Below are 13162 nucleotides of genomic sequence, written 5' to 3'. Positions count from 1 at the left end.
TTAATTTGATAGTTAAAAATTAGCTTGGTCCTTATTTATCTAAAAATGTAAGGTATTTCATTTTGAGGATTTAAGTTTCTTTTGTGGGGTTGGTTTTTTTTTTTTCAGATGTAAACTGGAGGGAGTGGGGAGAAAAATCTGTGCTCACAGCTTCTGTATCTTCCTGATTTACAGGTTTTACCAGCTTCCAAAATGCTAGTCCTGTACTGTGGAGAAGAGCGCAAATCCAACCTCAGATTTTTGAATTGCAGAGTTGTGGATTGCCCTACAGTACTTACCTTTTTTTTTTTTTTTTTTTTTTTTTGTCTTTTATAAAATTGTCCTGTTTTGACATTAATTGAGCCCTTAATAATAAGGATACTCAATCAGAAGACAGATTTGAGCATACTAGGCAAAGAACCTGCCTGTCTTTTGAAAATCCCAGCAGCCAGTGTATGGATGTTAAGTGTGAGGAATATTCTCAAATGCCTTTTTTTTTTTTTTTTTTTTTTTTTTTTAATTTTCCTAATAGGAATTGAAAGATGTGGGTCACCGTGATCAAATGGCAGCAGCCAGAGGAATTCTGCAGAAGAACGTTCCCATTCTTTATACGGCGTCCCAGGCCTGTCTGCAGCACCCTGATGTAGCTGCGTACAAAGCTAACAGGGACTTGATCTACAAACAGCTTCAGCAGGCAGTGACGGGCATCTCAAATGCAGCTCAAGCAACTGCATCAGATGATGCTGCCCAGCAGCAGGGTGGAGGTGGAGAGCTGGCTTATGCTCTGAACAACTTTGATGTAAGTTTTGAACCCTTTATGTTAACAAAAAAAAAAAAGAGTAACTTCAGCTTTTGTGTTTGTTCACCTGATTTACTAGCAACAGCCTGGTTTTATTCATATTGCCTGAAAGATCATTTTCTACTGAAATATAGCAAGTCCCTGGTAAAGTAGGCTTTAATTTTTTTAAAAAGTGTTTTTCCGAACTAGGATTGATGGAATATAGAAAGTCACATATGTGGTTCTTGTTGATTGAAGGCTGTCAAGTTAAACTAGCTCTGAAATAGCAGCCTACTGCTATGTTAGATGTAAGCCCTTGGTTTATTTGAAATTGATTATTTCATAATATATTTATGTAATGTATTCTTGTAGATGACAGAAGTGACTTAATAAAAGTGAATAATGTATTTGGAATTGCCCAAAGTGCCTATTGAGAGGAACTTGAAGTGGGAAACTTAATATGATCTTTGGTTAGGGATGAAGTCGTTTCACACTGGTGTGTTGTACTGATCTGTCATATTCTTTATCTTGCATTCAGTAAGTTGCTGAGGATAGCCATGCATTTTTACTGAGAACACTTCCCTTTTGAAGCCAGTGTTCTGTGTGTACCACTGATTCAGCCTCTGAATTTTAAACACCTTGGCACTAACTTACCTCTAAAACTTTATTTAATATTGCAAAGCTATCATTCAAAAGGTGTTTAATACATTTTGGGTTTGTCAGATATTGCTCACCTTCTCCTTTTTGCTCTTACCACTCCTGTTCCTCCCCTACATTACTTTCTCTGCCAGGTTTCTTCTACCAGGATAAAGTACTAGTTGAGTTCTCGCGGTGCCCAGTGTGAAGCCTTTCAATGTGATCCCTTAGGTAACAAGAGGATGTCATGGTTGTCTTAATCTTTGTGACTACGATTTCAGCTTCAAATCAGCTTTTCTTGAGTTCCATTAGTTGTATATTCAGCTACATAGATCTTAAGAGCGTGCCCCAGGTCAGCACCCAAGGGATTGCAGGTTTGAGCAGGTATCTGGGAAGGGAAGGCAGGTCCTCTAACAGTACAGTGTTAAGGACTGACTGGGGTACGCAGGACTGAAGAAACAATTCAGTTCAGGTTCATGGATTGGCTTATCTAGCTCAAACCATTTAATGTGATTTCTGATATATGGCCATATTTTACTATATGAACCCTCTAATATATGGCCGGAGACTTGAGTGCTGCGGTTCACATGGAGCTTTTAAGCTTTTAGTTCCGCTTTGTGAGGCTCTCTAATAGCAGCAGGGCTCATTCAGCAGGCCAGCTTCAATGCATGTTGTGTGCAATAGCTTTGTCGTCTCATTCCTGCCAAAGGAGACTGACAAAACAAATGTGTTCAGGTCTTGGCAGATGTTATCCCTGCACTTCATTTCCTGTTAATGTTTGAGTATTCTTGTGCTCTTGTAATAGAGGTTTTGCACACAAATGCCCCCAAATACTCCAACGTGTTTTACCGTGATGGTAAAATATTAAATGACTACCAGAAGATAACAAGATAATTATTATTTCTGGGTTTGATGGTGCAGTTCTGGAGTTGTAGCATACTACTATTATATTATTTGCACAGCTGAAAGTTTCAGGAAAAATGAGGAGCATGTTGGAGAACACATGCCATGTTCTAATCCTGCTGTGAAGGCTGCGTGGTTACTCTGTAGGGAGACAAAATGTGCTGGCTGGCAGAAGAAGTAGTGGTGGTGACATTGCTGTTGAGGTTAGCTGGCACATGAACTGAACAAATTTCAAAAAATTTGGGGCCTCTTCTTACAGAGTTAGCAATGTCCTCCCCTCCCACCTCCATAGTGGGAAGAAAACCCACCCAAACCCGAAACAAACTATCAAACTTTGAAATAGCTGAATAATTTTTCCTTAATAAATTGCAAACCTGTTTAAATAAATCACCTGAAAGTACTTATCAAGTGATAAATACTACCCTGTGGCTTCCTGGTGAACTTGTAGGGATGGTGGTGCAGGACCCCTTGTGTCAGTAGTGCTGTTTCAGCCTTAAGTCTCGGTATGAGCTGTGCTTACTAATACTTTGTCAAGATAAACCTGTGATGGTTTTCTGCCATGAAGAAATTGATTTCTGTGCTGTTTGAAACATTCGTGTTGATGTTTCACATTAAGAATTTTTGAAAATGCTGTTGTATTTACCTACATAGCGGTGAAGAGAAGAAAGACTGGATAAATGAGGACAACAGATCACTATGTATGTAGGGCTAATTTTGGATGTTTGTTTTCCTTGTGGTTTTTTTTGTTCATGATGGGATAATTATATCTGACAAGTTAACTAGCGAAGGCCTGTCCAGATTGACATGTAGTTAAGAAGAGTTCTATATTTTGAACCTTATTTGTGCTGGCACATTTGATTTTTGCCATTCATGTAACAAGGCTTCCTGTGGCCAAGTTTTGTTTAGCTGTCAAAGCAGCACAAGAAATGACTAGCAATGTAATCTGCTGGGGAACCTTTTAGTAATTTTACAAAACTACTCATGAAAATCATCCTTGGTGCCAAAATTGTGTGGTGTTTGCCTTTTATGTGTGATCAGGGGTTTGCTGTAAATGTTTGTTGTCTTGATGACTTAACCAGTACTTTACTGCTTGGTCTGATTACTAATTTCTAAAACCTTTATTTTACTAGAAACAAATTATCGTGGATCCATCGACCTTCAGTGAAGAACGTTTTAGGCCTTCCCTGGAAGAGCGCCTGGAGAGCATCATTAGCGGAGCAGCCCTGATGGCTGATTCATCCTGCACACGTGATGACCGACGGGAACGTATAGTTGCCGAGTGTAATGCAGTGCGACAGGCCTTGCAGGATCTACTTTCAGAATACATGGGGAATGTGAGTATCTTCCGTTCCGTTTTAGGTTGTGTGGTTTTTAACTCAGTGTGATAATCTAAAATGTGGAATTGAAGCTGTGTGTCTTGAAGCTGGTTTGTTCAGTTCCTGAACAGAAATTGAGCAGTAACCAGTAAGCCTGAAAGGTTGGTCAAGAGGCAGGTTCAAATATACCTAAATTGTCAATGATACTTACCTTAAAATTGATCTCTAGTCTTCTTCCAGGCAACTATTGTCACCACAGTGTTAACCCTTCAGCACTGTTTTTATTTAATGACTGTTAATACTGGTTTGCATAGAAATTCAATAGAATTAGCCTGGTTTTTTGCCTCTGTTTACATAAGATAACTTGTATGGAAAAAGTAGTGCAACTTCACTTCTGTTGAAGCTCGAGAAGCTTAACTGTCATCTTTTTAACTACAGGCATAGATTCTCAGAGTAGAGTTTAATTACTGTTGCTACTCAGTTTGAGTAGAGGTGATGTATGAAGTTAAATATTTAGTAAGAAATCCTGAGAACAGTGTGGTGTAAATATTGGACTCCGAGCATTCCCCCCCCCCCCCCCCCCCAGTGTTTAAGCATTTAACATCCACACAGTATTTGAAGCCTAAGAATGTTTCTACAGTTGGAGTGTCATGTCATGCGGATAAGCTTCTGCATTTGAGGGTATCATGATATAATGCTGGACTTCCCTGCCCTCTGTTGCCTCTGTGTTCTTATCCCAGTGGGTTTTAATCTGAATAGCTCTCACTGTGTTGAGAGGTGAGGTTGGGAGATCATAGGATTTAGACCGTATCTAGTCTTTAAACTTAAGTACTGCTGAAGTTGATTTCAGAAATAAAGTTGCAGAAATAGCAACAACTTAAGCAAACCACATGGCTTGTTGCACTGTCACAAGTAAAATTGGCTGAAAAAATCTTAATGGGATGAAGAGAAATCTTTATTTATGCTTTTTGGCGTGTTTAAGGTGAAACTTGGTTCAAATACCTTTTTTCTAGACAGTAGAATTTATTTAGGAGCACTACTGTGGTGGGTACCTTACCTTCAGATTTTTAGGTGAAAACTATGTCAGCGTAGAGTAAAACTGGTCCAAAGGCTGCCATGTGCAGATTAGGGTTGTATGGTTTGGAGAACAGGTGCTGTGTGTGGTAGAGAGTAAGTAAAACAAGGATTTCTGTTTACCAAAGACAAGGACAAAGTAATTGAACAAAACTGAAAGCCAAGCCTTATATAGCCTGCGGGCTGAGCTAGGTACTTCATGTAGTCTGCCTTTAATTGCTTGTGAAAGTAGCTTGTGCTCAGCATTGACATTATATAGAGCTTAAAGACAGCAGCTGGGAAGCAAACCGCTAAGTTGTGTCATTTAAAATTCTTTTCAGAGCAGGGTGTTTTATTAGTATGATGCATCTGTAATAATTTCCTGAACGAATGTGCTGCTGGACTAGATGAAGCCCTGTCGGCATGATTCAGAATAAAACATCCACCAAATGCTAATTAAAAATGTGGAAGATGGAAATGCTCGGTCTTGCACATAAGAGTTGGTATCATTTCTCTCACTGGAAGTTGGTCACTACTACCTGTGTAGGGCTGCAGAGCTTTGACTTCCTTTCGCAGAAATGCCTGTCTTCCTCCTTGGCTGTGTACTGTTGCCTCTGATATGCAAGGTAAAGTCATCATGCTGAGATAGAAAGAATGCATTCTCTCTTTTATCTCTCTTAACACATTGTGAAATTAGTGGAGCATACTGAATTTTTTAAAGTCACTGCTATGTTATGATTGTAGACAGTGTAGTTGGGGAAATGAGATTAGAAATTCAGTGAAATGGAGTGGAAAAAGCAATTGATAAATTATGGTGAAAATGTGGGATGGTGTGTAAAAAATCCATACTGTAAACCCCTCAATGATTAAGCTGAAGAATGAATAATAGTTGGGAATCTAAACGGTGAAAAAAGGTTTGATACATCTACAGGAAGAGCTGGGGATGTGCTGACTTACAGTAGTGGTAGAGGAAATGTCATGTGTATGTATGATGTACCCACGGCTCCGGTACCCAGCCGACTCCTCTTACGCTTTTCTTCAGCCTCCCTTTGAAGAAGGAAATGAATTGGGCATTAAATCTGTTAATTGCACGGCACTTGCAGTGCATCATAAATCCTATGTGAGTGCTAGAATAAGAGGTATTTATTGGCTGAGTGTAAAAATTCAGAGAGAAAATTGAATGAGAAACACACTGGAAAGGTTGAAGCACAGGAATGTCTTGAGGCAGATTCCCTTTTAGTTTTAAATGTCTTCTGTTTTAGTGACTTCCTCTAGCTTTTGGGGATTTCTTTCAGATTTCTGGCAATAAAAGCACAATTTTCTTGATAGCGTACAACTTAAAAGTGTAGTGTTTGGACCCACAGTTTAACTGTTTCTCTGGGCTTGTCCCCAAGGGTCTGAGCCTGCAAGCATTACAGGCTGTGTTACAGTGTGTGGCAGGAGTTTCTGTCTGAGTAACAGTTGTCAGTAATAAACTGAATTGTAGGATCGCTTGACCCCTGCTGCATCTGCTGGCGTGGTGATGAAGCCTGTGATTATGACCCTAGAAGAAAGGCAAGATTTGCTTGTTCAGTAGTTTGCTACAGATATTTGTTTCCCCTTTTCTTAGATTGGTGTGTGTTTTACTTCCTTTTCCATCTAGCACAACTGTCTTGCCATTTTCAAGAGTAGTCCAACTTGGTCAGACTAAATCTTGTACATCAGGGCCTGGTATCCTGGCTTGGCAGCGGTCAGTAGTGGATCCTACAAGAGAGGGGACAATAACGAGAGGTGTGTAGCTTTACTTGCCCACAGTATCCCCCAGATGCCAGCAGTCTGCATTTCAGATACTTCCAGAGCTAGCATTGCTGACTGCATTTCATGGCTCTTGATGGACTTTCCCCCAATTGAATTAATTTCCCCCAACAAATCTGTATTGCTTCTTTCTAAACCCTTATAAATTTACAGCATAATCTTCATTAGCAAGGACTTCTCCTGCTTAAATAGGTGCTGTGTGAAGAAACATCTTCTTTTGCTTTGAAGCAGAACGACCTTCTGCCTGTTTTGTTGGACATTTCTTGCATCTCCTTTAGGAAAAGACGCTGAGCAGGTACTCAGTGCTCCTCCTTTATGCCAGTTACGTTGTTTCAGAGCCATATCATGTAGGAGACATTGGTTTTATCTTCCCTAGAATGAAATGTCCTGTTTTTATTAGGTGCTTGTCATAAACAAGATATGCAACATCACCTTTCAGCGTTGGCTGTGCCCTCACTATCAAACAGCGTGGTGGATTAGGAATGGGATTTGTAGAGTGAATTAGGACTGTATGCCTGTGCTTATCTGCATTTTGTGGACACTTGGATCAGCTGATTTTAGCCTGGTCCTGTGGAGTGGGTGCTCGTTAGCATTTGCTGTGGTAGTGGCTGTCTCCTTGTTTAGATTCACTCAGAGGATCCAGCTCATGTGGCCCAGGAAGGCTCTGAGATGCGAAGCGCAGCGCACAAAGTGGCAGTGACGGGGAGGTGAGTTTCAGAAGTGCAGTTCTAACCTGAGCCGAAATGCTGATGTGGGCACATTCTGCAATCTCGTCTTGCACCTTGTCTGGATTTTCAGATTCCCTTTGGGGAATTCATATTTCCTTTTGGGGACCAGAAGTGCACCTGCCGTTCAGGATTCGGGCAGTGTCACGGTATGTTCTGGAGGTGTTCTTTAGTCTGTACTGACAGTGTCTAACACTCGATTTGCTTTCTGATAGCTGCTGAGCACTGAGGTGGTACCTCAGTGAAATGGCTGCCTGTGGTGGGTTTGCATGGCAAGGTTTTGGTAGTGGGGAGGCCTACAGGGTTGGCTTCTGTGAGAAGGTGCTAGAAGCTTTCCCCATGCCTGATGGAGCCAATGCCACTGGCTCCAAGGCAGACCCACTGCTGGTGAAGGCTGAGCTAATCGGTGACGGTGGCAGCACCTCTGTGATAGCATATTAAGAAGGAGGGAGGGTCTGCACCAGTGGGGGAGAGGGATGAGAGTGTGTGAGAGCAACAGCTCTGCAGACACCCAGGTCCGTGCAGGAGGAGGGGAGGAGGCGCGCCAGGCAGCAGAGTGGAGATTCCCCGGCAGCCCATGGGTAAGACCATGGAGAGGCAGGCTGTCCCCCTCAGCCCATGGAGGTGAACGGTGGAGCAGATCCCCGCCCGGAGCCCGGAGAGGGCCCCATGCTGGAGCAGGTGGGAGCCCGAAGTGGGCTGTGACCTGAGGGAGGCCCACGCTAAAACAGGTCTGCTGGCAGGGCTGGCGACCCTGTGGGGGACCCGCGCTGGAGCAGCCTGTGAAGATCTGCAACCCATGGGAAGGACCTATGCTGGAGCAGTTCATGGAGAGCTGACTCCCATGGGAGGGACCCCACACCTGGAGCAGGGGAGGAATGGGGGGAGGAAGGAGCGACGGAAACTATGTGGTGCACTGACTGTAACCCCCACTCCCCGTCCCCCTGCGCTGCTTGCGGGGGAGGTAGAGAAACGGGAAATTAAGTGAAGCCCAGGAAGAAGGGAGGAGTAGGGGGAAGGTGTTTTTCTGATTTGAATGGTAATAAATGAAACTAGTTTTTCCCAAGTCAAGTCTGTTTTGCCTGTGACAGTAATTGCTGAGTGATGTCCCTGTCCTTATCTTGACCCATGAGCCTTTTTTTATTTTTTTTCTCCCCCCTGTCCTGTTGAGGAGGGGGGTGATAGAGTGGTTTTGGTGGGCACCGGCATCCAACCAGGGTCAAACCACCTCACTACCATCAAGATTTAGATTCTGAGTCATAGTGGTAGGAGTCTGTTCCTGTGAATGTTAAGTTAGATGGTCTTTTTGCTTGTGCATCACTTACTACTTACGTCCACTGAACTTCAACTGCCATTTTATTACCCAGCCTCTTGGTTTATAAGCCACATTCCTTAAAATGCCAGCTGTTCAGCCCTTAATTGTAGCATCTGATTCTTTAGCTTTTTCCCCTCATCTTCCGCTTCACCTGGGGAGAGCTGGTTTCCATTATGGCTTTTGCTCACTTCTCACAATTCCAACAGAAAATAGTTTTCCCTTTTAAACTTGCATTGCAGATCCCTCCTGGATTGAAATAGCAAATACAAATGTTTGTATGCATTTGGGTTTCATTACTTGGAGTAAACTTGATTCTTACTGCTAGTGCTGAATGGCAGAGCAAGAATGGGAAGGCCTAAAAAAATTCATTATTTGTTCTGACTGGCATTGTGAAAGCGGAGTAGTCCAAGGTCTTGGATCTGAGATCAGCTGTCTGGAATACAATAAATTGACCACATCAGTTGTAGCAGTGTTTGTAATAAAAATAATTGCTGGCAAGATCCAGATCTTTGTGTGATCTGTTGCAGTCGGGCATTCTTGGTGTGTGTTTTATTAATTAAATGAAAAAAAAAATACAAAGCATATTTGAGTTTAGTTGGACATTGATACCAGACTTAGACAAGGGAAGAGGGCAGAACAAAGCATCTTCTTGAATGGTGTTCAAGGTTAACGGTACACCAATGAAGAAGTTAACAAGAAAGAGAGGATCCCGAGTGCAGCAATATAACAAAACACACAGGTACAGTCTTTTTGTCTAACTCCGTAATCTTGTATGGGTAGATGTTGACCGGTTGCAGTTTGCTCCAAGTAAAAATTGTGAAGCAGAATATTTTTTGACACTACTGCCAGTTTATCCCAGCGACGCATTTGCCTTAGCAGCTGGTGCGATACCTCTCCCAGTGTACAGAGCAAGTACAATTCTTGTCAGCGTCTCTGCTTTTCTGTACTAGTCGGCTCTGCCTCAGATTTATATGTGTAGTTTTCATTGCAGTTACATTATCTAAATGACTTAAAGCGAATGCATAAAAAAGAGCAGTGGGCTGATAGAGCTAAAATATTTCTGCATTTCTGAGAAGCTGATAAGTAGAATGGAGAGGTAAGAAAATGTCTACAGACACATAAATCCACAGACTTTAAGTCGTGACAGGATATGTGCTGTCTGCTGTAACTCTCCATGGGTGGTGTTAGTGCAGAACTTGGGCAGCTTGCCTTGATTTTAGTTCCTGTGTTAAATATGGTAAACGTTAGGAGATAGTGGTTTTTGAGTTTTGGGTTTAGCAGGTTAGAAAGTGCAGGCCATCTGCTGCAAACTTAGCCAGAAGTTTCCAGTCTGCTCTCAGTTTGACTACATTGAACTTGATAACATCAGTTATAGGATTGATGTGTAAGGCTGAAAATAAAAGCTTCCTTAAGCTTTTGACAGTCCATTTTTATTGCTTGATGCAAGTGCCCTGAGGGATGGGGACAGTTCTGCTTCTTTCCATAAACACTGTTTCAGAGCTGTGCAGCAGCAGTGATCAGAGGTGTCCGGTTCTATTTAATATGCACAGAAATGTGCAGAGAGCTCTCATTTTAAGTCTATTCTGTACCCCATCAATTTCTAATGCATATAGCAACCCTTTCATACACACACCAGTAACTCGGACATATAGTAGCATAAACTTTGTCAGAAATTCTCGTTTGGCTAGCGTGGAATACGAACCCAGAGCCCCATTGTGTACAACATGCTCTTGTACAATAAAATCCCTTGTTACTACATTTGGAAACGATAAATCATGTTACATAAAGTAGCTTGACAGGCCCTATTTCAATGGGAATTTTAATGCTTTCATATTAACATTCTGACTGTGTCCTTGACTGTCTGGATTGCATTAGAGGTGCTTGGCAGCAAATGGAGAAAAACCATTGGGGGCTGGTTTTGGAGCAGGCGTTCCAGGCACAGATTACTTCAGCTGATTTCTACCACCACACACCCCCCTGCCCCTCCTAGTTTCCATCGTCTGTTTGGCCTCAAGTGGTTGAGTACCATAGCTGCCTGTTTTTGGGGGTGGGGTTGTATTTAGTGTTAGATTTTAATCTAATTTACAGTCATATAGCACAACTTGGAGGTGAGGTGAATGAACCCCAGCTTGCTGCACTATGCTGCCTAGTGAGGGCCCTTGCGAGCTGGCCAGTGTGGTTGGGTGGTGAGGATGTCTGAAGTAGGTCTCAATACTTCTGGTTTTAGACTTGCTGGTCTTGTAACGTATTAGATGCTTGTTTTGCACCCCATTTCTGTGTTTAGTGTGCTTATGGAAACGTACCACTCCAAGTACTGTTTTTCTTCATCTTAATTGCACTATTTTGCTTTTGTTACCTAAGCTTCTGTGAGCAGCTCTGATGCTTGAAAATGAATGGGCAAGAAAGTGCCCAGCTTATCTATTCAGTATATTTTGGGAGAAATAATTGTCTTCGGAACTACTAGCGAATACTACTTCTACTCCTGACACACTTAGGATTTACAGAATGGAGGTGTGTTCTCATTATGATTTTGGATCAACATTATTAATAGGCACAGCTTTGTATTCCATCAAGGATCCAAGTTTGGAAATGAACAAGTGTGAATCTTCACAGGACTGTAAAATTTATTTACAGCAAGTATCTCTATATTTGAAAGGGCTCTTGCATAGCCCTTTTAATGAAAGCAACTATTTCTGTGGAAATAGATGTGAATTACAATGGCAGACTGATCTGTATTTATGATAAAGATGCTGATAAAAATTCTGCCTTGAGATAATGTACACTTTCTTTTTTAATACTGTTTCTGCCAGTTTAAGATGCTTGGATGCTGACGTGATGGACATGGTTTGAAAGCCTAGATGGATTTTCCTGTCATGGACTTCACTGCTCAGTGAAGAGAGCTATGCTGTTATGCTGAGCACTAATTTCCATAGACATTATCAGTTTGACAAAGATGCTGTTTTTAAAACAAAACATTTCTGAAGTGATACAGCTTTGAAATTTAATGCTTACAGGCTGACATGAAGTATGCTGAATTATTTACTCTGAGTGAAGCCTGATGAAGATGATGAGAATTTCATACTGCATCAGGCATTTTCAGGCCACAGAAATGAGCTTCCAGGTTGCTTACCCAACATCATCCTGGTCTGGGATTTAGCATGGGGTACATTTTCAGAAGACATTTTGGAAACTTTTATTTCTTAGGAAGTAATACAAGGGCCTGTAGAAATAAACAGAAGCCAGCTCATGCAAAGCTTTGAGCCTTCTGAGCTTTGGGTTTTAAAGCTCTTCAGAGCTCCCTCTCATCCCAGCAGTTACTATGAGCTTATCCTGATGCACGTGTGGAATTGCTGGTTTAGAGATCCCAAACACTGCTGAGGTGGGGGTGCTCAGCCTCAGAGGGGAGGGAGGGCAGCACACCTGAGCTGTGGTTGATTGTGGTGGCTGGTGGTAAAGGTCAGCGCAGCCAGCTCTGCTGAGGCTTTCAGTTCACTTACACAAGTGGCACAACTTAAAAGCCGTCAATACTTTTCAGGCCCAAGGCAGTGTTTGTGCTATGCAGTGAAAATGTATTTCTTAAAAAGAAGCATATGGCTGGCTTAATGCCGACTTAAGGAAACCCAACGGAGTCCAATACTCACACCTGAAGTCTAGTTCCAGCACAAGCTTAGCGGTCTGAAACCTTAAATCATTGCTCTTCTCTATCTACTACCTTCAGCTTTTGCTGCTTGTTTGGTGCAAAATTGCTAGTAATAACTCTTAACTTGAATAGATTTGACAGTAGCTGGGACTTAGTTTAGACGGTCTTGTACAGCAGTACTCAACCTTGCAGGCTTTCCACACTTTTCAGCATTTTTGTTGTAGACTCTTCACATATGTAAAAGAAGGAAGGTTGCTGCCCTCACTTACAATGCTTACTCCGTTTGTGTGTGCAGCAGAATTGCAGTCTAATGCTATCTCTGAACTTGAGAATTGAGGCCTCTGGGTACCTTGTGTGGCAGTGAAGGCTTCCGTCCCACCTGATCCCTCCTTGCCTTCCCCACCCCTTTAGGTCTGTATTGATGAAACATCTGTGTATTGATGAAACATCTGTATTTCCTTTCTTGTTAGACACATGTCTATCTCCAGTGTTAACACATATCTAGTATCTTACAATGTAATACTAGAACTCCAGACCTTTCTCAATCTATTGACCAAATCAATTGACCAAATAACATTTAAGATTGGTAGAAGGAAGACCTGAAATAGTAAGATGTGTACCCTTGTTTGCGATGCAGTGGTTGGTATTTGGCAGCGTTTTACTTTAGTTGAGCTGTAAACCATTTTACATAAATATGCTGTAATGCTATGCATGGATCCTACTTTAAAATTCTGTGTTTTGTGGCAATTCATTTGAATTCTACCATTTTGCAGGAAAATATTTGAACTTTATCTGCCTATGTAAAATTAAATACATAATCACTGCTAAGGAAGCTCCATTTGGTGATACTTGAGTACTCCCTGAAAGCCAAAATTGAGTATAGATGGAACAGAGCACATAAGTTTGCACAGTGACTGCTGATCTGTGGATAAACAGTGTTTTAGCCTCCAGCAGGATCATGTTCTCAGTATGCAGAAGTATTACACAACTGGGCTTTTGAATTTCTCTTGTTGAAGGAAAGGG

General features: G+C 41.8%; 2 protein-coding genes across 3 annotated transcripts in view; one reads left to right on the top strand and one right to left on the bottom strand.

Annotated features, from left to right (window-relative positions):
- The window catches only part of CTNNA1 (catenin alpha 1), a 122832-nt gene that overhangs the window by 28185 nt on the left and 81485 nt on the right, over positions 1-13162 (top strand). The window contains exons 6-7 of the mRNA XM_080398305.1: positions 512-778; positions 3427-3630. Of these exons, the coding sequence (XP_080254431.1) occupies positions 512-778; positions 3427-3630 (471 nt within the window). The remainder of the gene's footprint in view (positions 1-511; positions 779-3426; positions 3631-13162) is intronic.
- Positions 4185-13162, bottom strand: part of LRRTM2 (leucine rich repeat transmembrane neuronal 2) — a 30683-nt gene continuing 21705 nt past the window's right edge. For both annotated transcript variants that reach the window (XM_080398311.1, XM_080398312.1), the window contains exon 2: positions 4185-13162. This exon is cut by the window's right edge. The gene's annotated coding sequence lies outside the window, so the exon portion shown is untranslated.

This window comes from Falco punctatus, assembly GCF_963210335.1.
Source record: "Falco punctatus genome assembly, chromosome: 8".
Classification (NCBI taxonomy): domain Eukaryota; kingdom Metazoa; phylum Chordata; class Aves; order Falconiformes; family Falconidae; genus Falco; species Falco punctatus.
Note: the sequence above shows the minus strand (reverse complement) of the source record. Positions and strands in the feature narration are given on the sequence as shown.